Here is a 25,010-nt window from a genome sequence, read left to right as displayed (position 1 = left end):
ATATAGATCGATACAAATCGTAAAAATCCTCATTAGATCGATCCTGAAGGAATATCAATGCCCCCCGGTGCCGAAGAGGCAAACGCTGTGGTGAATCACGCGCGAGTTTCCCGAAATCCCATGAGATGACACGAGGAAGCCAAGCTCCTCCCCCTCCGGTTCTCTTCCAACTTCCATAGCGAAGGTTTGAATTCTTGGGCCAGTCATTAGGACGTATACCTGTGTCTATACTACCTTTTGTAGCGGCCTGTTACCTCGCCGACCACAATGCTCCGGGACCCGACAAGTGTTTTCGTATCTGATTGACCCATCTTCGGGGCAGGGCTCCGACAAACGGCTAATTTTTCTTCGAGCTAACGATCTTCGTATACCTGACGTCCTCCATCTACTCTCGCTCGCTCCTCTTTCCTCCTCTCCCTTTTCATTCCGCTGACCAATTTCGCTTCTTTTGTCTTTTCCCGCTGCTGCGCATCTTGCTTTTTACATCCACCTATCGCAAAACTGCACAGTCACCGGAAATGCTCGCGAGCCGTTCTCGTCATCGCGTAGAGCGAGCTTCTAACATCCCCGTACTCTGGAAGAGCCTCCGCACCTCGCTCTCTCCCTCACCTCCTTCGAAAGCGAAGCTCACCCTGAGAGAAATCAAGCTGACGGCGCATTTATCCTCCGCAACTGGACCACCTACGGTGCAGGAATGGCGTATCTTCTCGAGTCCTGTAGAGGACCCGCCACGAGGCGTAGGTCTAGCAGCTTTTTTTACCGTTACTCACTTCTTTGCGGAATTCGGGAAGGATACAAAGGACAAAAATACAAAATTTCGTTGAAACATGTATATGCATCTCTTTAGCCTAAGTAAAAGTAAAAATGCATTATTAAAAAAGATTTCGTCAGGATACTTTACCGTTTTCTTTAAATAAATTCCTGTCACGTAGCTTCTAAAACCTCTTTCGACAGCTTTAAAATGTTTAAAATCTTGGACTAATTTTTTTCTTTACAAGCGCAATTTTTTTCTTTTTCTCACAATTGGAAAATCATATAAATTATACTTTCGAGAATTGAGTTATTGATCGATTTTTCGATATTGCTAGAAATTATATTACGACTTGATATAATTACTCATCATCTTAATGCAATATTGATATATTTGCTATAGATTATGATAAATATGTTATATAAAGTGTATAATCAACACGGACGTACTAAATCAACGAAAATCTGGAATCGATAACTTCCAAAATGTTATAAATGACGTATAGTTTTTTCATCCACTCGTTACTTTAAGTATCATCTCTCGAATCGATTTTACTTTTACTTTACTTTTAACTTTCTCCACGGAACAGTCATGCCAGATGCATGCCATTGGTCGTAGGCCTATCTGGCTTACAAATAATTTTCATCCTGTTCCATTTACCGCCTAAGTATCTTCCCTCGTTTCTTCGAAAAACCTCTTATCTCTCAAGAAATTTCTCAGATAATTCGACATAATCTTCTCACGTCTATCAAATTATAGGTCCGTTTCTTGTATTACTATTCTTTTTTACACTTTTAAGTAGTCGAAGTGAACAGGTACATAGAAAGAAGAAAAAAAAGAGATGTCTATCAAAAAACAGAATTAAAAGGAACAAATCTTTTTCGCAGATAATCGTAAAATTCACTTAATTTAAGATGATGATCTTAATTTAAGATGAGTGTAAAAATCGATCTTTAACTTAAGTGTAATTAAATCGTCAGTGACAGTTGTCAAAAAATAAATTTCTTAGTTAAACATCTGTTGAGGGTCTTAAACCTGCATTAAGGAGCTCCATTTTATCTACATCGAAGAGCTCTATTAAGAGATGCTTGAAAGCCTGAAGTAAAACGCTCTAAGATAAATGACATTAAAAAAAAATTGTTTCCTATATGTATTATTTAATTTAACTAGCCGAAAGGATTCTCTATTATTCAATATCAATTACAAGAAATTTTCACTCTGAAAAATTATTTGTATATAAAAAAAAATATAATTTTTTAATAATTTTAGTCTATAAAATTCTACAAAATTCATGTGACATAATGTTATTATATGAACAAAAAAATCATGTAGCCTCTTTTAACTAAATCTATAAATTTATAGAGATTGTATATAATCATTATTTCATACAGAGAGAGAGATCATGAATTGTGCGACAAGTGTATAACGAGTATTCGATAATAGAGTATCAACAAGTGCCATCGCAAACCGCCTTCAAGAATGGACATACGGAATTACGGAGTCGTACATCGTGCAACCTCTCATTTCCCTCCTACTGCAATCAGCGGCATTTAAGCCTGCCTTTCGAGCGTTTAAGCATTTAGCCGCTTCCGCCATATCTCGCGGTTGTCTTGTACCGGGCATATTTTTTTCGCGGAATCGGATAGCTCTCCCTCGTTCGGTTCCCAGAACAACGGATGAAAGCTTACATGTCGCGGCGATGGACGCTGATCTGTCGTGGCGTGTCGCCGACAAGAATTGTACAAGTCACTGTTGATCCTTATTTATGTAATCATCGAGAAGGAATCCAAAGATGAACACGGATCGTGATTTGGCTTCGTTTAAAACTCAAGAATGCAATTAGGCTTAACGATAGAGTTGGAGTCGGTAATGAGGTATGCAAATGAGTTTTTACAGATTTGTTTTATCAGAGATAAATCGATTTTGAATTGCTCCAATCATTGTTAATGGAAAGCAAATATGTTAGTTTCGAAATACATATTACATCGACTTTAAGTGATAATAGATAAGATACCGTTTCTAGGATTTCTGCATTTTTTTCTAAAAATTTAAAGAGAAATAAAATATACATAAAATATATAATAACTCGTATCCTTTTCCCATTTATAAAATAAAAATAAATAATCTTCATAATCACATTTTTAGATAGATATGAAAATAAAAAATTGCTTTGTAATGTTACATATACGACCTAACGTCAAAGAGTAACGTTACATGAATTTTTTCATGAAATTTTTTCATAAATTTTTAATGAAATTTCATGAATTTTCTGTTTTTGCAGATTTATTATGAAAAGTTTTATATTAAACTGACATTTTCTAACATAATTAAATAATCAACTTAATTATCAAGAAGATATTTATAAAATTGAATAGACACACAAGAAAATGCAAAATCCGATTATTTTATACGCAATGATTAATTTGATGGTAAGACAAAAGTCACGAAAGCTTCTCGCATGTTAGATATTACACAGCGATACGCTGCGAATGATAATCTAGAACCCGATCGGTTCGAGATTTGCAAGTCCCAGTCATACAACCGCGAGTCCTTCGTGCGATCGCTCCCCTTTCGATATTGCGATATGCAATCATCGATCTGACATGTTTTTTCCTCGGAAATCGCCTTCTTACTGACGGCTGTTGAATAGTTTTACACCCAACGAGTCGAGGCGAGAAAGGTCAGCCGGATATCCATCAGCACGAGTTTCGGAATGCATCGGGAATGATTATCGTTATCGAGGATTATCAGTTTCCTTTTTCCTATTATAATCGATAACGAGTGCAACAGATGTTGTGAAAAGTGACATTTGTAACGCATTAGCGTTACAAATGTCACTTTTAATTTTGCACTTGTCATGAACCGCGGGTGAGAAAGGTCAGCCGGATATCAACGACTTTCGGAATGCATTCGCGAAGAATCTGTGTTATTACATAGGAGGAACTTTAGCGTTGATGTTGTGAAACGAACGATTGCGAGAACTCGTACACGAGAACAGCTGTGCACACAATCGAATAAAAATATTTATTTATTCAACACACTTTGTGCGTGATAAGATATATATATATATATATATATATATATATATATATATATATAATCAACAAACTTTGTATGTATACGTGACGGCAATTTATAAAACATTTGTCGCATAATTACGAAGGTTTGTGTTAATTATTTAATTAAAAGATGACATGTTTAAAGAAAAGCATTGAGATTATATTCACATTTGCATTATTATTTTGCATAAAAATACTTCATTTCCATTTTTACTACATGAATAATTATGATGACGATTTACTTGATAAAATAAAATACGGCGATTATGTCTTCATAAATTTTCATCTTTCGATCGTCGAAACTCTTTTAATCTTACATATATCCTATGTCTCTTATAAAAACGATTAAGTTGAATCGGATCTTGCGCAAACCGTCGAGTAATTTTATACACACATTGTATTAATGAAGTGTTTACTACCTAGATGGCAATAATGAATTGTACAGCCTTGGAATAAAAATGCGATTATGCCTGCCAACGCGCATCCTCGGATAGAAAATGGGATGAATTATGATCGGCGACAGAGCGGCGATCGATGAGAAGTGAGCAAATTGAATTCCAGCTAAAACCGCCACGCTTGTTGATGATCGCGAGCTTTCAAGGGTTTCGCAATATGCACACTCGATCCGAAGTGTATGCGTAAACTTCGCGAACTTCCTCTTACGCAACGCAAACGCGCAACATATTCGCGTGCTGGATTTTTCTGCGCGCTCAAATTCTTCGCGTGTTTCTTTTCTGCAACGCAAAAAAAAGGCGTTGCGCGCGCTGGGTAATACTCCGAATGCAACCTGCACTCATCTGCATTCCGTAGATGCTGACGGCGCGCAGAAATGCACGAGCGTGAATACCAACATAAACGCGACGGTCTACGGAATTCGCAACCCCACCTCGATTATTCCCCGATCGAGGACTCGCGCAGGAAAAAAAAACGAGACGATCGTGTAAAAAGTTTCGAGATAATTAATTAATTAAAAATGCGGAAAATCATAATTCTTATCAAACGAGACACGTAATTCGTTAACAAATATGAAAAACGTGAACTTGTAAGAAAAATTGCAAAAACTAACGAGGAAAGTAGCAAAAAATGAGATTTATTTAAATAAATAAATTGCGAAGCCTCTCTCTATTTAATACAGAGGTATATTAATTTACATCATGCTTCTGATATTAATGCGAAACCTAAAGCTTCCCAAGAGAGACATGCTCAAATCATCACTCTCGAGAATCACGAATTTTGAATCGCAGTGAAGAGCTTGATGACGACCAAACTGGTATTAATTCAGTCACGATTGCAATTTAATATTTGATGAAGAGTGAACGATAACGTTTATTTTAGATACGCAGAATCCAGTCGATGCAAAAACAAGTTGTGTCGCTTTTAAATCGTTAATCTCCACGGAGAGTTTCGATCGTAAGATTCATCGAAGATAAATCTTTTGGGACGACCCATTAGCATACGAGATTTATATTATTGACAAAAAAGTCGCTACTTTCGCGAGCATGGAACACGCTTGTTAATCCCTCGCGATAAGCTATTTGATTTCTACTGTCAAAGATTTCTGCGCACATTAATATAATAATAATAAAATCATCAATCCAATCAAAGATTCGATTCTTAATTTTATGCTTATCAAATTTTAGAAAAATTATTGAAAGTCGCTTCGATTGAATTGTAAAAACAATTATGAACTATATGTCAAGTAAAAAAATAACATATTTAATTTAACATATTTAATTCGATACATCATTAAGATCGATATACGATTGAAAGGAAATTTTTTTCCCGATCTCGTGTATGATTAGAATTCTATGCGATTTGAGTAACATGCTTAACCGCGTAATAAATATGCATCAAATTATTAATCTGACAATAAAATTCTTCTCGACTAATATTCTCCGATACCATCGTGCTTTGTTCTCAGAGGCCGAAACTCTCGATGCGACTGAAAGATTCATCACGCGGACTATCCACGAAGAGAGATCCGTCTCCGAGGATTTCGGAGTCGGTCCGATCGACCGGCGGCGATCGAGGAGCCCGGAGCTCTCGGCTCACCCGTTACTCGTCTAGCACGCTCTGCAGGAGGGCAAGAGGGAAGCAAGGAAGGAGGAGAGGGCCGAAGAACAGGGGAAGAGGGAGAGAGAGAGAGGCTGAGAGACGCGGTGAGGCTATGCGAGAGGTACAGGTAAAACAAAAAGTCGGGAAAAAATTGAAAACCAGTCTTATGCAGTCGGTAGTCCGGACTACCCGACCGTCAGCGGACTCGTTGTTTCTCTCTCTTTAACTCCTCGTTCTCTCTTCCTTCTCTCCCTTCATCATTCTCACTCTCTCTTTCTCTCTCTCTCTCTCTCTCTCGTTCTCGCTCTTCTCTTCTCCACCTCCATCGGAGAGATCCGCGACGGTACAACCACCACTACCATCATCATCAGCGGTGAACGCTGCCACCACCTCCTTTTCCTCCTCCTCTTCCTCCTCCACCTCTTTCTTCCGCTTCTCTGCGATCCTTCTCCGCGGTCCACGCTCTTCCTTAATTCAGTCCAATGAGAACCGCTCTTCGATTCGTCACACCCGCCGACAAATCTCTCTCTATATCCCGTTTCTATTTCCTCTCTCTTTCTCTCTCCCTCCCTCTGCGTCTATCTTTCTCTGTCGCTCCGTCTTGCGGAATATAGCCGCCAATTTTGAAAAAAGCGACGGCTGGTATTCGCCACCGCGCTCCTCTCGGAGCCGCCGATCTCGGAGCGAGCGAGGGCGAGCGATCCGATCACGATTCGCGCGACGCAGTGCGTCGCGATGCGTCGCAACGCGATAGAGTCGTAAAGTCGCCGCGCGGCGCGTGCATCCTCTCCGGGAGCGAACGCGTGCGAAACGCGTGCGAAACGCGTGCGGAATTCGCGGTGCGCATCCACCGCGCCGGATGGGAGACACGGCGGTGCGCGCCGCCGCCGAGCAGGAAGAGGATCCTCGCGGAAGACGGACGCTCGTCATTCCGCGAGTTTGTTTTGACGACGGGTCACCGTGTATACGCGCCGCTGCGTCCGCGAGAGGCGAGAGAGTCGGTGTGTCGTAAACACGTCTGTGATGTAGTGCGCGATTCCCGCGAGAGCGTTTATCGAACGTACGATCGAACGTCGAGGAACGCGCGATCGGGAAGGACAATCGACGTTTCCATCGCGAGGATACGACTCTGCGGCGATTGTGAAAATTGACAGGATTGCGCGCAACAACCAGATTTCGCAAGTCTGACGATCGTGTACTGCGCACGCAGGTGGATCTTATCCTCGTTCGTGCTTAGCGATTTAAATGCTCCAAGTTGCGGCCGCGTACGAAATCGAGATCGCCGGGACGCCTCGCTAGAATTGCTCCGAGGAAATCGCTCTTCCCGAAGGATGGAAGGAAGGATTTCGCCTCTTGCCGAAGAAACATGTCCCGCGGCGGTCGTCGCAACGCGCGAACCGGTTGCGCGCTCTTAAAATAGTTTCTCACGCGCGTAGGTAACTGGCGCGCACAACCGCCCTCCCGCCGTTGGAGCACGAGAGAAAACGTCGTCGTAGTAGTACCAGGTAAATATATATATATATATATATCGATCGACTATTGTCGTTAGATAAATCCCTCCTCGCAAACGCGCGCGCGCGCGCGCATGCGATGAAGTGAGACAGAGATCCGTCCGGATCCACCGTGCGATCGCGATCGTGCCGGATCGCGGTGGCCGGCCTCCTCTCCTGTGATCATGGAAAATAGCTCGCCTCCAATTAAAGAGGCATTCGAATTCGAGCATAATCGCTGCGATCTCTCGGCGAGCTATTATCCGGTCCAGATCTCCCGGCCGACGAACTGCGGAGAAGCCCTCCTTCTCTCACGGAAATTGCTTCTTGGAGAGCTTGTTTGTTGACACAGAACTCGAAAAGTTTGTTCAACGAGAGAGGCTTCGACCGAGAAAGCTGTTTCGAACGCGAGAGAAGTGCCCCGCTGCTGTTTCTAATTTCTGTGTGTTTAGAGTTCCCTTCTTCCAGCTTCGCTGAAACTTCTTTAACGGGAGGAGAGTTATTTTCGATGGAGGGTGGATTGGCGTTGGATTGCGCGGAGAACAAAGCGTGGCGCGTGATCAATCTATTTGCAATGCGGCTTCGAGGAATCGTCGCGAGAGCGCGGAAATTCGGGATCGCGCAGCAGGATCGATCTAAATATGTCTCTCGCCGCGCCTCCGCCCCGCCTCGCGATCGTTTTATCAATCCGCATCAATTGAGAGACGCGCATCAATCGAGCTCAGTAATACTTTTATGAGAACGCAATGTTGTTGACGGAATTTATCCTCAATAGCGATCTATGTTCTCAGTTCAATGCACATTTTTTCCATTGCTCTCGAGTTCTCGAGAAGACCGCGAATAAGACATAAATGTTTCTGCGATGCATCGAGAGATCGTGCCACGCTCGTAAATTTACCTTTCCGAGTATCGAACGCTAATTTAATTAGCACTTGAAAAACATTTGAAATTTGTCGAAATTTGTTAACGAGGATCGAGCAATCGAAAAAGTCGATTTTCTAAGAAAAGCACAGAATAGAAAAATTTTTCGAGCATGACGTCATTTCGACTCACGAAAAGTCGTGAATCAATGACCGTATGCTTATTTTATATTCTAATTAATGACTGTTTGATTTCAAGTTCCATCTGAACGAACCATTAAGGATTATATTTATTAAACAAAGAGAGCAGAGAAGAAATGATAATTATAATAATTAGTATCGAATTAAATGAGCGATGAGAGAAGACGCTTGCAATAAAAGTACAAATTATAATAAGAAGCATAATTAAGAAAAAATATAAAAGAAGAAATGGATACTATATATTGATAAAATGATAGAGATTTCGTTAAAAAAAAAAATTATATAATTTCCCCTCATTAGTTAGATAATTAATTGCATTAAATGTACAATCTTTTTATAGCGGGGAGCGTTTCTCTTTTAATCAACATGTTTAATATTCCAATCTTTCCTTGTCTATTATTAAGATGCTATTTAACGTTATCACAGACTGTCGCGTCTTGCATAGCCACATTTAAAGCTAAACGACGCGTTACGTTGTAAGTCTGGACTGTTCGATGAATAGGCTCGCGAGCGTGTGTCTCGTGCACTCGGTAATTTCTGCAATAACCGAAAATAATAATATAGCAGACGACAACGTAAATGGCAGCGATAGCGTAATAACAGCGCGATGCCAATTGACAGCGATGTTTCGATAACGCGGATATTTACGCGCGAAGGAGGTCACCAGATGCGATCAGTCTTTCAGAGCCGTAGACGATCGAGTAATATATCTATTTTGCGTGGTCGTTTTGCATCATTCAATTGAAAAATAAAGATAGAGATAGAGAAAGAGCACAAAATTCCTTATAATTAATTCTAATCTTCCCTAAAAAGAAAGAAATGTCAGCTAAGAAAAATATCATTTATGGACTCAATATCTGATCTAGGGATTAAGAATCGATAGAAATTGCAATTTTCAAATTACCTATACCGTGTTCATCTTTATCAGAAAATTAATAAAAATACTATTTTAATATATAATAAAAGAGAGAGAGAGAGAGAGAGAGAGAGAAATTAAAAAAGGTATTCACAGATTTGCTGGTTATTACATCATGACGAACGCGACATGTAAAAGGCTAACCTTTCACGAAATTCGATTCCGATTCCATCGAAGCGGAATGATCGCCAACTCAATCCTTTCCAAATAATTTGCATACTGAATTTTCCATTTGTACGAAATGTGAATATACAAACGCGCCACTTTAAACATATTGCGGATATAAAAATTAAACATCTCAAGATCTTTTCGTGCATGCAACATTTAAAAAAAAATATTTTTACAATACTTTTATGCTTTTTTTCTATTATATTTATATTTGCATTTACTTTGCATCAGTTGTTGCGCGATTTTTTATTCCCGCGTTTAAAGGACGCACGCGACGAGAGCGAAGGAAGAGAAGAAAGATGACGCAGGGGCCCGTTTCAGTAGTAACAGAAAATGATTGGAAAGTCTTCCTCCGTCGTGTGAACGCGCGTACACGTAGCGGACACGTAGGTAGAGATACCAGGCTTGCCGCCGCCTTCTGCGAAGGCGATTGGCGTTTGTTATTGAAGTTATTCCATCGCCTCGGGGCACAGAACGAGAGGCGAGGCTGATTGTGAGTGCCAGCATGAGCAGCAGCATGCCTGTCCCTGGATGACAAACATCCACATTTCGCTCGCGAGCTGGAATTTTTTATTAAAATTGTTCGATTATCTCTCTCTCTCTCTCTTTTTCCCTCTCTTCTCATATACTCGGTGTCCCGAATGTATCGTGCATCGCGTGTTTATTTACTTGATCTTTCTGTATTCAGGTTCTAACAAGCTTCCTTTGGATGTAGAAAGTGGAGTGATTTATTGCTTATAATGAATAGCTCGAACGATAAAACGCGGGAAAGCTTGCTCTTCCACTTTACGTAACGATTCGACGGTCGTCAAATAACATTTATCGTCTCGATAATGGTATAATGGGGTGCTATTGTTGTCTCGTAATGGTGGTTTTATCGTCTCGACACACAAGTATGCGATAATGGACGCACAATACCTCGTAAACCAATCTCGCGGAATGTTTTAAATAACTTACCGAATTATAAAGATTTCACTCGATCGAGATTTTAAGATAATGCGCCATAATCCGCATTTGTAATGGCGTTTGGCAATGGCTATTCTTTTGTAGCGCTTCGGGCTTTGTAGGGATGTACAAGTTCGCTTGCACTCAATTTTTTCCCTCATCAAACCTGACAACATGATCCCCCGTCGTGGAATCTACTTTAAAAGCAGTTATTAGAAAGGGTCGATCGACTCTGCAATTTGTCAAAGAGCAGAGCTAAAACATTCCCGTATATCTGAAGAATAATAGGATTTAATAGATAACTTATTATTCGGACGATGTTGTCCGCACCTGGTCTTTTCGGATGTAAATTGATTGAAAAAAACTGTTTTTAAAGCTTTTACATCTGGTTTCAATGCCTGGAAATAGTTTCGTTATAATTTTTATGCTATTATCGCATGATTCATTTGCGAGGAATCTATATCTTTTCTTGGGAAATGGAAGGGTCTTTGACAGTCTTGATCCGAAAAGTGCGATTATCTATCGCCTCCGGACGGGCGAGAAAATAGCAGATAATTATCTGAAAGTTATCATGAACTGTTGTGGTGTGTTTTCATTTACGGATGAGACCCTTTTGAAATTAGAGTGGGGATTTCTACCTTAAAAGTATAGCTGTCCCTCAACAATCTCCTGTGAGTCCGTCGCAAGAATCTGCCGTAGTAAGATCTGTCATTTGGTAGCGCGTTCGAGGAAATGAACTGTGAAAAATGAACTAGTTGAAAAATAATACGATAAAAAAATCAAATGAAAACGAAATTCGAGAAGTAATTTTTAATTTTAACAATTATATGTTGAAAATATACGAAATAAATAAAATTAAATAATTGTATAAAAATATAAATATAAAAGTGTAAAAATAATAAAAAAGTAACATATAAAAATAAAAATAATAAAAGTTGTACGAAAAAGTATAATTATTTAAAGTGTGTGGGGTGACTTTTGCTCATATCTCACCATCGGGAAGATCACACAACAAGATCATTCAGGTATCAAATTATTTGAAATAATATGTCGTGTTAAAATTCTCGTTTTACAAATTGGAAATTATTAATTATTCTTATTTTTTAGTACAATTATTAGAAAAAAAGCTAAATTATTAATTAATATATTTTTTGAAATGTGAAAATGATCTATATTAATATTACAATAAAGATAGATTATTTGATATGTATATTAGATACATCGAAGAAATCACTGGTAGAAATTTATTGGCGTTAACGAATTAATCATTTGATGAACGATAAGATTAACTGGATAGTTAGATACTATCTTTTCTTTTTTCTAGATTTCACTTGAATTAATTTCCAATGACATTTAGTAGTACATTAATGAATAGGAGATAAGAGAAACAACATGTGGAAAGTGAACGTGAAAGTCGTAATGTAGTGACATATATCAGATCGTATCTCGATCTCGCGCCTTTTCGATAACAGGTCGTTGTGTAGTGGAATTCTTTCCAATAATAATTTACCCGACTTGTCATAGTACGCAATTAAGCGCGATATAAATAGATTGTTTAATAGATATGTTGGAAAGATGCAATTATTGCGCGAACGATTTCGCATTCGATTAATGTCGTTCTTCTCCTTATACTTCTCGCTATGTCGACAGGTATTCAATGCTCTGGGGGATAATTTGCGCATACTTGTCAGCTCGCAAGAGAGACATAATGACTCTTAAAGTGAAGAATATAATCGCGACATTTTCTTGGCATTTTATGAGATTTTTTTATAAACTATCGCTCTTTTTCTAACTTGTAGCAAAAATTTTTACTTTTGATGGCCTCTTACCACATCTATTTAAAAAGATAATTGAATTTCATAATAAAATTACAGAAATTAATTATATGGTTCTATACGAAAAATATAGATTTAAGGTAAAAAATAGTTTTTGATAAATAATAATATATAAGACATTAAGATATAATTTATATATTTTATAATATTATAATTTATTTATATTACATTTTTTTAAATATAAATATTTATATATTAAATGAATTTTATAAATACATGTAATAAATACATTAAAGAGAAATATAGATGAGAGCGAATATGTCCCTCTCTTTTTTTATTTACTTGTGTTTATGAATTTTTATTATTTCCATAACGAGATATCGGTAACGAGTTTCAAAATTTCCATAATAGTTTTTTTTAGACAGAAAGCAAAATCACTTCCATACATTCGTTAGCACAAAAAAGATCCCGAATTTGCGAAAAATTTAAATGACTTTAAATGTGTGATTTTGGCGTCATCCCTGGAATGAGAGGAACAACATTACGCTGATTGCTTAGATTAGTGCGTTAGTAGCTCTCGCCAGGAGAGGAGACTGAAATTTCATTCTTTTTAGCACGCGTTCCTTAATGACACCCTGACTCACATTCGTGAATATTCTTAATAATCTTAATCGGGCCTCGTCGGCATAATCGGCGCTCTTCTCGTCTTCGTAACTACTCTGAGAATGATGCGAGTAGGGGGATTATAATCATAATGTCCGGCATCTACGCATAAACAATAATCCATGTACATGCGGTTCGCGTGTGAGGAAAAGCTTATAATGGAAATCATAATGGAAATATCACGTAATTATAATTTAATAATATTGAGAATATAAATTCGATTTAGATTTTAATACTGTCAGATTCTACTTTTTGATAGAAGTTCTGCGTAGAAAAGATTATATTTTAACACTTTATATAGCATAATCAATGACATATCGTTTAAATCACGTAAAAAATATCGAGTAACACGGCCGCTCCTCCTAATTTTATATATAACTTGCATATTAGATTCTTTCCTCCTTTTCTTATTACAGAATTTTTTATCATTTCTTTTTGATTTAGTAATTTGCAATGTATGCTAATATCTAATCTCAATTTGTTAATATAATGCGTTCAAAAGATTACGATCCGTAATCTTACGAACGAATAATCTTTCCGTAACATGTTGATTAAAATGTCGTTTATTTCAGCACAGTTTTAAAACATTTATGATTCTTGTTTATTTACATCGATAATAGATAATATTAGGATAGATTTCCTTGTTCCTATATTTGTCCTTACAAATTAAATTTGCTGTCGGAAAATATTTATATTTAAATAAGAGAGATGTCTCGGCATTTCGTCCGGTAGATCATATGAGGAAACTAAATCAAATCTGTCGTAAGCAGGATGAGAAGCTGGAGCGTATTATTCGTCGCAGCCGCCGTCGGGATTCTGCTGCTGACGACCGCGACGAAACGCTCGGAAGCGTGCAACGAGGCGATCTGTGCCAGCGTCGTGAGTAAGTGCATGCTCACGCAGAGCTGTAAGTGCGATCTGGTCACCTGCACCTGTTGCAAGGAATGCTTTTCGTGCTTGAGTTATCTGTACGATGAGTGCTGTTCGTGCGTAGGTAAGGAATGCGGATCATAAACGGTCGTTAATTAAATTTATCAGATATATTGATATTTATATTAGAGTATGTTGGAAATCTGTGCAATTTATTATAAAAGCTAGTTATAGCAATTAGAAGATATAATTTTCAACAATTGCAAAAACGAGGACAATTAAGAAAGCGTTGGAAACCGGAATTTAAATTAATAGCTAATGCAGAATCAAGAGGACATTTTTTTGTACATTTTAAAAATTACAAATAAATTCTGTAAACTATGTGCTTCTTTTATATTGTATTCATATATCATACATGTAATTTTGTATAATTTTAATGTAATTTTAGTAATATATTTATCTTAAACGTTTTATACAGAAGAAAATAGACAGATTTCTAATTTAAACTATTTACTCAGTTTTATCTTTAAATAAAGAAGAAAATTATATATATATATATATATATATATATATATATATATATGTCAAATATCCCGAAAACACACACACACACACACTCATATATATATATATATATATATATATATATATATATGAGTGTGTTTTCGGGATATTCGATATGTATGTAAATGACGTAACACGTGTTTACGCGAGTGCAGATCTATGTCCGAAGCCAAATGTCACCGATGTCAACCCATTGAGTAGAAAATCTCACGTGGAGGAATTTAGTGATCCGGTCCCGGCGCTCTTTCAAGCACTTACAGCCGAGGCAGATCCGCACGAACGATGGCTTACCTTCACGTATCCGGTAGATTTTGATATGTCGTTGTTCTCACCGAAATATGAAAATGAAATGAAGTACCGATTGCGTAAGTATCGAGTTTTCTGAATATTATAAATTATCGACAGAAAAGTAAAAATATGCATGTAATTGCAAATAAAAATATGCAGAAATGTGTACTTTTTTACAATATCTACTGCTGGAAGATATAAAAAAATTATTATAACGAATTAATTAATCGCAGATTGCATATATATATGTATATTATGTACGAGAGAGTTTATTAAAAAAATATGAATATAATATAAAAATTATATATACATATATATATTTTTATTAATAAATGATAAGAGAGATAATAAAATAAGTTTTTTATACGTTGAAAATTCTATAATTAAACTTATCATACAGACTTCGATTAAGACTTCGATTTAGTCGATGCGAGGGACTAATGATAGATTTTTTATGACAGAATCTGCGGACGGGAAGCTGAGTCCGCTGAAGCCAAACATAATGACAGTGAATTGCACCGTCGCGTTCATGGCGCAATGCAACTCCTGGAACAAATGTCGGGCTTCCTGCCAGAGTATGGGCGCCACGAGCTTCAGGTGGTTCCACGACGGTTGCTGCGAATGCATAGGCAACACGTGCATAAACTACGGGATCAATGAGTCAAGATGCACGCAATGTCCATTGGAGCACGAGGATGACACGGACGAATACAACGATTACGGTCAAGACGAGGACGGGCTGGACGAGGATAGAATCGATTAACTATAAGTTATATTTTTTTTATCACTTCGTGACGAACAGAAAAGTGCTTTGCGCGAACGACATGCCACGACAATGGAGATTGTTACACCGCAGAGTTAACTTTTATAAAATATCTGTTATTATGTATATATATATATATATATATATATATATATATATATATATATACACATAATAACATATTTTACATATATATATATATATATATATATATGAATATATATATATATATTTATCTCGAAAGAATTACGCATTTTAATAAAAAAAAGAACGCATTTTAATAAGAAATAACGCATTTTATATTTTTTTTTCTACTGCGTATCTCACACCGACTATCACAGACATGCAGTAACCCTTCGTAAATTCTTGACCACATATCCTATATTATATAAACGGAAAATTCAATATACCTGCATTAATATTACATAAATAAAGATTAAAATAAAATTATTATCAATATCCATATCTCTAAAATTTTTATTTTATACTTTTTCTTTTAATATTTATTTATAGTATTTTTGGGTAAATTTATTATGCGCTTTACGTACCTTATCCTGTACATTTTTTAACTAAATAAAATATAAAATATTTGTTTTAAAATTATTTTTATAAATACAGTGATCATGTGTATGATTCATCATAATTCTTGTAATAATTTTAAAATTGTTCTTGCAAATACTTGAGATTATATTACAGTATACATATTCTGTTTATTACAGTAACGGTACTGTAATTTATGATTTTCCTTTCCAACAAAATTTTGAGGAATTTTGGATATATATAAGGCGATCTTGATGTTCTGATTGAGATGAGATTTGATATACGAGTATGTATAATTTTATTTATGGCACGAATACGATAATAAATATCCCCATCGCTATAATCTAATCTAACGTTACTTGAATACATTTTTAACAAAAAACCGAAAGATTACATTTACATATTTTATCATTGCTACTTATATGCAGAAACTAGATCTCCGGTTCTCCAACTTGGAGAATTGTCGTATCTGGTCGCGTTCGTGTTTCTTGACGATACGAAGGTTATTATATTTCTACGTCGTCGGCAGTCGGACTATATTAAATTATAACGCGATAAAGTTCATTAAAATTTCTTCTCTAGAAAAAATACATTTGACGCTTTAAAATTAGATTTACACTTATAAGTTTTATCATAATTAAAATTAATTTGGCAAAAATTGAAAACTTTCGAGCGATTTCAACATTTTCAAAAGGAGTTCAAAATTCGTAAAATTGATAAAAAATGTAAATATTAATTGTAAATTTACTAGATAATTTTATTGTCATCAAAAACTCGCTTTAATGTTGGATGTAATTGTTTCTAAAGAATAAAAATTTAAATATGAATGCTCAAAAATCAAGATAAGATAAAATTTACTTTTACCTAATGATGACAAATATATAGAATACTGTGTGTCTGCGAGATATGCAGAAGCAAATATAAAATGCGTCATTTCTTCAAATGGAATGTGATATGCTTCATCGAGTGTGTAATGATATTTAACGAGGTGTGCAAAGACACTCGAGTTTTACATTATCTGATACGATAAAACGGTGGTAGTAGATCACAGTACACACTTTGGTATCGATCAGAATTCGAGAAATCTAAGATAAATTATTCTCTTCAATTGAGCCGAATGGTACTCCTCGATTGGTTCATGCATACATATGTACATAGGAGTTTTAACAACATATAGGGCGTTTATTTTTAAACGTAAGCTTCACACTTCGTAGTATTTATCAGCTTAATAGAAATTATTTAAATGCATATGTATATGTATTTTATACAATACACCCTTAAATATAACTTTATATGAATAGGACATATAAATTTATATTTTGCACGATATACACCTTACGATTTAATATATCACAATAAATAAATATTACGAAGTGAGCACCCTGTATAACGTTTATATATTTTTTTTAATCGTTTGTTGCACATTCAATATACACGTACTAACTCGCGCCGTCATATCACACTCACAAATATCAAATATGTATACACATCACGAATAATATTGGTCGAATCACTAGGTGAATTCACGGATCAACAAATTTTATCATAGCGATGATGATTTACCTTTGGATTGCTGGATCATGAGATATATTTCATGAGATATTTTTTCACACTAATATTTAGAACAACATTTTATATAATAGATTTTATATTATTTTTTTAGCGCGTGTAATATCTTTTTTAAAAAAATCATAAAATTATTTCACGGCTCAGTAATCCAAAGGTTGAATTTCTCGTCGGATACATTTTAGATAAGAAGCAATAGTGGCAGACATTTAAGTGGGTGGATGTTCATCTTGTATCTCGTTGCTCTCCGGCAACTTGATGAAGGACAAATCGCCACCGCTCCACATCGAGTACAATTGCGATCTCGTACATTCCTAAAAGCAATGATGTTTAGAGATGTATGAGAGAGGGAATCGAGAGAGCAAGCGAGAAATTAGCTTCCAAGCGTTGTGTAATATAACGAGACAGTGTAAATAGAAGGGTGCAGCAGTATAAGTAATTCGTATGCTATCATTTTTTTTTGATTGCATGTACATCTCTTGAATATATATCCTCTTATAGCATTACATTTTAGCCATTTAAATCTTCGAATTTCTTGTATATATATTTAGAGTTGATCTATTATTCTAAATCACACGAAGCCGACGTTCACCGTGCAAAAATGTCGGTATACGATCATCTTTTTTTTTATCCACTGTATATCTCAAAAAAGATATCGGCTTAATAAACTTAAGTTCACTAACAATCAGAAAACAACTGATCTCGTTTATTTACCCCGCCACCAGCGCTTTCCGAACCCGATCGGCTGTGCGCCGAGAGGCAGGAATCGGTTGACGAGCTGCTCTTGCGAGATGGCAATGTATCCGCTGCACCTTCAACGAAACGTACGAGCTGAGATCATCGCGATCAAGTTTTATCGGCAACGTATTCTTAGCAATAGCTTAGAACGAAAAATGTTTCGAACATGATATATTTAACGCACTCACCAGTTTCCGTTTCTCTATGATCGCAATGCGAGTGAATGCTATCCTTGCTATCGCCATGACTACCACTAGCACCGCTCTGCTCTATAGTGACATTAAAACAATATCATTCACTATTTTACTAGCTCAAGAATCGCATTTTTATGCTGAACGATAATGAACCTTACCCGAATCTCTGTGTTCGCCACTATGAACGCTGTGATCGCTATCACGATGTCCAGATTGATCGGAATGATCACTAGAATCCTGAGGCCAGCATCTGGGAGAACCTATTCTACGCGATCCTGACCAAATAGTGGAGTCGTAATTCAAGTCAAAATTGCAGGTCGTCAAGGTGACACCCGGGATGTGCTGACTAGTGTAAGCCGAGAGTTGATTGGACGGTCGAACTCCTGCACAACGTACAACCTTCCAATCGGATGGAGAACACGAAACAGAGAATAGCTTATATATTTAAACCGCTAATCCTAACCGCTAAACTCAACTTTTTAATTTTACGAAAATTACATACATTAAACAACACGTCCCAGAAATATAAATTTGTAATACTTGCAAGATCAGACATCAATTTGAAGATTAAAACTTCGTTCAGAGATAAATCATTCCTGACAATTATTCACAAAAAGATTCACTTACATTTTGCGAAGCAATATTTTCTGTAAAGTTTCCTTTCACGACATGAAAATTATTTATCTTATTTTGTATATCGAGAAAATGAGAAGATTCATTAAAGAACTTTTGTGTTTTCGCTACCTGGCTTGCAAGATAACAACTGAATAGCTTCTTGCAGACCATCCTGACTAGCCATTGTGGACGTTTTCCACACTGAATCAGGCGTGGTCGATCTACTACGATCTTGCTGCGGTACCCTTAATCTTGACCTTGCATCCTGACGCGGCCACTCTATGACGTGCTTACAATCCCACGGCATCGACCAACGTCTCATTGTGTTTTCGACGGACTCGCCTGACATTTCCGCCGCCGCCGTTTCAGACCATCTTCTTTGAACCTTTATACATAAAATCGAGCATAATCGAGCTTGTTACAAATCCTCTCAAATTGATGAATATGCCAATTACCTGCGGAAACAACGAATATGGCAAAGGGGATCTCCGACAATTCGGCATCGATTGTTGGGTGGACGAGGAAGAAATTAGTGGTATTGGTGAACTGTAAAGACGCTCAAAGCATTGCTGTAGCGCGGCGATATCGCAATCACCACTACCATTTTGAGAGCAAGAACATTCTGCCATTCCACCTGAATAGTTCAATCAAAGAAGAATTGACAATAAGACTTTGTTAATTTCCAATATTAACTATGACCTACTATATTTTGTTTCAATTCTAAGTTCTACAAAATCTAGAATTACTTTAATACTAATCTCTTTAATTTTAATATTTCACTAAAATAATTTTATTTTAATTTCACTGATATTTCACCAATTCTATCTAATTATCGATGTCACTTTAATAATACAGGCTTACCTAAGCACTCACAACAAGCAACGCAGAACTGATATTGCAAATTTATGAATGTTAAGAGATTTTCTCTCAGAATATCCTGAAAGTATGGAAACATTCTGTCAGTTACGCTAATAAATGCAGAGATTTTATATGAAAATAGTCTAACTGAATATTACTAACATGCTTATCCCCATCATTATCACGAGATTCATGATCCCTCAGAGCAGTGATCACATGATTCTTAACAGTACTGCTGGCTATATGTGTAGCTTTTGTTAATTCTTCCCATCCAGCCAGACATTGACCTGTCAGACGGCATTGTGCCACTGTATCATGCATGGAAAGAAGTGCTTGCAGGGATTGAGCCAGTTTAGTACCAGCTGTACATAGGCCATTAAGTGTCTGTAGTAGGAGAGATAATTTATTTTCTGTATGACAGAGTATAACACAAGTACTATCAAAGGCACACCAACCTGTAAGTACGTTAACCAGTTACCGAGGCATTCATTTATCTCTAACTGACCTCTTGAAATCTGGCCATCAATAGACTTTGGCTCTGTTCCACCCTCAGCCATAGTTGAACTTTTTAGATTGTCAAATGCTTAATAAAATTTATCATTGTCTCACGCATAAACATTTCAAATATCTAACATAGAGGAGATGTACAGTTATCAGGATTCATTACATAAACTATAGAAGCCACAACTTTATGACAAAAACAAGTTGATGCGGAGCAAACTCCTCCTAAAAAAAATAGAACAACACTAATGAGAGATATGTGAATTATTTATAATTGACAATAACGATCTTAGTACTCACGTCATCCTAATTAAATTAATTCAAAGGTTCAAGGATTGAATTATCTCGTGGGAAAATCATGATTCTTGTACCGATACCGGCTCTAATCCTCTGGGTATTCGTTATACAAATAGAGATAGCAGAGCAGAATACTTGTGTGCGCATTCGTTCAATGTCATCGCTGGTCATCGCTCCGGACGCTATCGGAGCGAGAGATAGTACTACGAGATTCTGTCAGATGACGCCATTCGGTAGTTGTAACGATTATAACCGTAAATGATTGTAAGAGATGCATCGCGCTCTCGTCAAAGAATCACGCGACTCGATTGAGAGATAACATTGTTTTGACAGATGCAATTAGATGTTATTTCGCATTAACATTCATATCTTAAAAAAAATTTTAAACAAGGCTTTGGCTCATTATTATATCATTATTATTATAGTAATACTCGATATTTTTATTTTCATATGATATAAAATTGAATTTGTTGAATTATTGAATTTTTTTATAAATGTAAATATATATATGTATATAATATGTATACGTATAAGTATATGTATATAATGTAATATGTATATGTATATAATAATCTTATTAGAAATCTTATCAAAAGGTTCAAATTGTAATTTCAATTTTATAATTTTATAATTTAAATATTTTTAAATATTATAATTTATATTATAATATTATAATTTAAATATTTTTAAATATATATATGTATATAATATGTATATGTATATAATATGTATACGTATAAGTATATGTATATAATGTAATATGTATATGTATATAATAATCTTATTAGAAATCTTATCAAAAGGTCCAAATTGTAATTTCAATTTTATAATTTTATAACTTAAATATTTTTAAATATTATAATTTTTTATTTGAGTATAAATTCCAAGTAATAGTTACATAATTTAAAAATATAACGTTATCAACATAGAGATATAATATGATTAGATTAACATTACAATTACAAAGGAATGCGGATATAATTTAAAAAATTTTAATACCGAAGATCTTACGGAAGGAAAGCGGGCGAAGCTTTTCTAATTCGTTAATCCGTTTTACGTGTTTAGCGTCTTTAACAACATCCTTAAGGATGTAATTATCGTAACTAATTACGATCTTAGAAAAGTAGTCTTTCTCGCAATAAGCGGAAAACGCATTTTTTCATACTCAACTCACCAGAGTTGTCATCAGAATTTTATTAAAATCTCACATTCAAATTTAAATATAATTATTATTTAGTATTTAATAATTATTTTAATTACTATTTATTGTAATTATATATACATGTCAAAATAGCTAAAAAAGCGGAAAAAGAAGGAAATTAAATATTTTTTTTTTCTTAAAAATACCTCATATACCTACAATCATGTAAACATATTTGTATTATCTTATATTATGTATCATATATATGTTATATCTGATATAGTATTGTTCAATTTGCAGATTGATGATTCTAAAGTAAATTGATTGTTCTCCTTTAATGACATATCTCAGCATCTTGATACAGCAATTTCTAACATTTTTGTTTTCTACTTTTTTGTACTTTTAATCATTATTTAAATTATAAAAATCTAATCCTTTTTAACTCAAGTCTTCGATTATGTTTTATATTAAATAGCAACATTAAAACATTAAGTCATAGTGAAAAGATAGTTTTAATCGAGTTGGTTAGAACATACATAATATTTTGTTTAATTCAATAAATTTAGCAGACGAAAAAATAAACCGGAATAGGACTTTCCGTTGAAAAAAAAAGATGTGAGAAAGAAGAGTTAATTTAGGAAAAGAGAAATTCGTAGAAGAAAAATTCCAAACTTAATATATTAAAACTTCAAATCATCTGTATATTTTATTATTAAATAGTTCTTCTAATAAATATATTACCAGGTTTTTTTCAGTTAACCGCTATCTTATAGAATATCGTCATTTTACCTCAGTCACATCTGCTTATTCTCGAAAAAGTCGCACATATCGAGAAATACGTATCAGTAATATATGCTTCTGTTTCTCAGTGAATACGGGAAAGAGGTAAACCTCGTTGGAGGTGAAAGGGGCCCGCAATGACGTCGGTGGATGATTAAAAAAAAAGACGGCGAACGAGCGAGGACAGGATCGAAAGACACTGGAAACGCGATCGCGCGCGGAATATCGCGCGGTGACAGACGAGAAAGCGGCGAAGAGGGTCCAGGATCCAGGAGGTAGCACGGTCCCGGAGAGGGGACTCTTAACGGTAAAGTCACGGTAACCTTATAGGCAACACCGCGTCACTGACCACGACTGACTGTTTTTTTTCTCGAGTCGGCATTTCTCTCTGAAGTATGTACTTCGTTTCTAGAATTTTGATTCGTAATAGATAAATTCCTTGTTCCAAGGAGTTTTAGAATTTTCGAGTTTAAAAATAGTTCTGTGAAATCAAATTTAAAAGATCCAAAGATAGATCAAGTGGCATTTTCGTTATGAAAAAAAATTTATTTTTGCATGGATATTTTTTTTTTATATATGTACATTATGTATATATATATATATATATATATATATATATATACATAATAAAAACTAAAATGTTAATTATAATTTATAACATTTTTCACATGTCCTAGAAAGTTCACTCTAAATTTTAAGTTAAAATAACTCATTCGTCGTATATTACTTATTGACAAATTAAAAATGTTAAATAATTGACGCAATACTTTACATTTATTTTTGTTATTGTGACTTTAAGTGTAATGTAAAAATAACATACAAATTAATTAAAAATTACATGAAAAAATAGTTACAATAACTCGTAAGAAATGTTGAGGACATTAACATATAATAGTAATTATTTTAACTTAAATTATTTGTAATAGAAACATTTGATTTTAAATTTGATTATTTTTGTATGTCAAAGTTCAAGATTATTTGAAGATTCACTTTAATTTTTTTTAGAATGTTAAACTGACTTTGAGACATGTTGATTGTTTAAAATGATTATGTTAAAAATACTCTAAATAATATTCTATTTCTAAGAGACATACAAAGTGTTAAGTTATGAAGGTGACATAAATGTAACACATGAAAACGTTATAAAAACATATAGGTTGTATGCTAATTTTACATTGAAGTATTAATCAAAACGTGATAACACAAGAAAATGTTAACATATGGACGCACAATTGTTTACTGTGTATATTAATTATACATTAAAGGTTCTATCGCGGATATGTAAGTATATATAGGTTATTATTATAGATATATTCGATATATATTCATGATAGAACCGGTCTCCCTTTAATGTAATTGCAAACTTTAAAGGGGGTCGATCGTTCATAAACAGTAATTCGATCTAGTCCGGTTTTGATTTAGAATGTAGTTGAACATCGTGTTTCTAAGTTGTCAAAGAAAAATTAGAGCATAGATAGGATCTAGCATATCGATTCGAAGAATCTAAGAAATTTAGGAAACTCTATTGGCTTCTTTGGCAATATTATGTAAACCGGAATTATTAACTTCATGATTTCAGCAATAAAACAAGTTTCTCGCAAAATGTTTTATTAATATTTGTATCGAATTCAGAATTTATTTTGTTATGAAATTAAAATATTAGCATTTTCATCAATGTAATAATTGCATTACCAAAATTTCACTATCCAATTATTTTTGAGAAGGTACATTAATTTATTATATTTTTTAATCTGCGAAGAAAATTTTAATATATTTTTTTGCACGATAATTTTACGGGAATATTAGATCTTATTAAAATTGCTAGGAATTAATTTTATTATCTTTTTATTCTTTAATCGCTGTTAAAGCAATATTATTGTTTCATTTTCACAATTTAATGTGAAAATTAAATCATATCCTTTTCCCACGAATTACTGACCCAATTAAAGATTTTTCTGTCTGAAAAAATTTCCAAAATTTTTTAGATTCTTTGAATTGATACGCTAGATTGTCTATATTTTTTTTCGATATAGCTTAGAAACACGATGCTCGATTATATTCTGGATGAAAACTGCACAGAGAAAAATGTATACTGTATTGAAGTAAATATTATTTATTTTAAGTATATCATAAGTTTGTATATCCGCAAATATATCATAAGTTTACCACAAGCATTAAATTTAATTGAATATATTCTGAATTTTAGTAAGTGCAGTATTTTAGTCAAGAATATTAAATTAAAACAAAAATTTGGTTTGCTTACTAGACGAGTTGATGTAAAGTAAGTTTGATTTTTCTTTGATACAACTTTACAATATTCTTGAAGAGAAAATAAATTCTTCTTTTGAGTACATGATAATGAGATTTTTTAACACTTGTGATGAGTATATTTTAAGATTATTATCAAGAATA

General features: G+C 34.8%; 2 protein-coding genes across 6 annotated transcripts; one reads left to right on the top strand and one right to left on the bottom strand.

Moving 5' to 3' along the window:
* Positions 1-6,338: 6,338 nt before the first annotated feature.
* LOC105255613 (twisted gastrulation protein homolog 1-A) lies at positions 6,339-15,479 on the top strand. The gene is made up of 4 exons (XM_011265006.3): positions 6,339-7,370; positions 13,654-13,877; positions 14,473-14,682; positions 15,067-15,479. The coding sequence occupies exons 2-4, from the start codon at positions 13,655-13,657 to the stop codon at positions 15,366-15,368; spliced, it is 735 nt and encodes a 244-aa protein (XP_011263308.1). The 5' UTR covers positions 6,339-7,370; position 13,654; the 3' UTR covers positions 15,369-15,479.
* Positions 15,480-17,574: 2,095 nt separating this feature from the next.
* On the bottom strand, positions 17,575-20,885 carry LOC105255614. 5 transcript variants are annotated; one of them, XM_011265007.3, is made up of 10 exons: positions 20,681-20,884; positions 20,335-20,605; positions 20,042-20,263; positions 19,883-19,958; positions 19,477-19,655; positions 19,151-19,406; positions 18,565-18,789; positions 18,401-18,481; positions 18,189-18,286; positions 17,575-17,788 (listed from the first exon to the last, which is right to left on the bottom strand). In XM_011265007.3, the coding sequence occupies exons 2-10, from the start codon at positions 20,434-20,436 to the stop codon at positions 17,684-17,686; spliced, it is 1,344 nt and encodes a 447-aa protein (XP_011263309.1). In that variant the 5' UTR covers positions 20,437-20,605; positions 20,681-20,884; the 3' UTR covers positions 17,575-17,683. The 5 variants fall into 5 exon arrangements, with proteins under 5 accessions (XP_011263309.1, XP_011263310.1, XP_011263314.1 ...); XM_011265008.3 differs by having other exon boundaries at positions 18,189-18,280; XM_011265009.3 differs by having other exon boundaries at positions 17,621-17,788; positions 18,158-18,286; positions 20,681-20,885.
* Between the last annotated feature and the right edge of the window lie 4,125 nt (positions 20,886-25,010).

This window comes from Camponotus floridanus, unplaced genomic scaffold (genome assembly GCF_003227725.1).
Source record: "Camponotus floridanus strain SB8 unplaced genomic scaffold, Cflo_v7.5 scaffold2, whole genome shotgun sequence".
Taxonomy (NCBI): domain Eukaryota; kingdom Metazoa; phylum Arthropoda; class Insecta; order Hymenoptera; family Formicidae; genus Camponotus; species Camponotus floridanus.
This window is presented reverse-complemented; position numbering and strand designations above follow the sequence as displayed.

Bases quoted from the DNA above. Each gene is read 5' to 3' on its own strand.
- LOC105255613 (XM_011265006.3), top strand. From the start codon at position 13,655: ATGAGAAGCTGGAGCGTATTATTCGTCGCAGCCGCCGTCGGGATTCTG. The intron at 13,878-14,472 runs GTAAGGAATGCG...ACGCGAGTGCAG, and splicing joins TGAGTGCTGTTCGTGCGTAG to ATCTATGTCCGAAGCCAAAT. The intron at 14,683-15,066 runs GTAAGTATCGAG...TTTTTATGACAG, and splicing joins TGAAATGAAGTACCGATTGC to AATCTGCGGACGGGAAGCTG.
- LOC105255614 (XM_011265007.3), bottom strand. From the start codon at position 20,436: ATGGCTGAGGGTGGAACAGAGCCAAAGTCTATTGATGGCCAGATTTCA. The intron at 19,407-19,476 runs GTAATTGGCATA...TTATGTATAAAG, and splicing joins CATATTCGTTGTTTCCGCAG to GTTCAAAGAAGATGGTCTGA. The intron at 18,790-19,150 runs GTAGCGAAAACA...TACGTTGTGCAG, and splicing joins GTTGTTATCTTGCAAGCCAG to GAGTTCGACCGTCCAATCAA.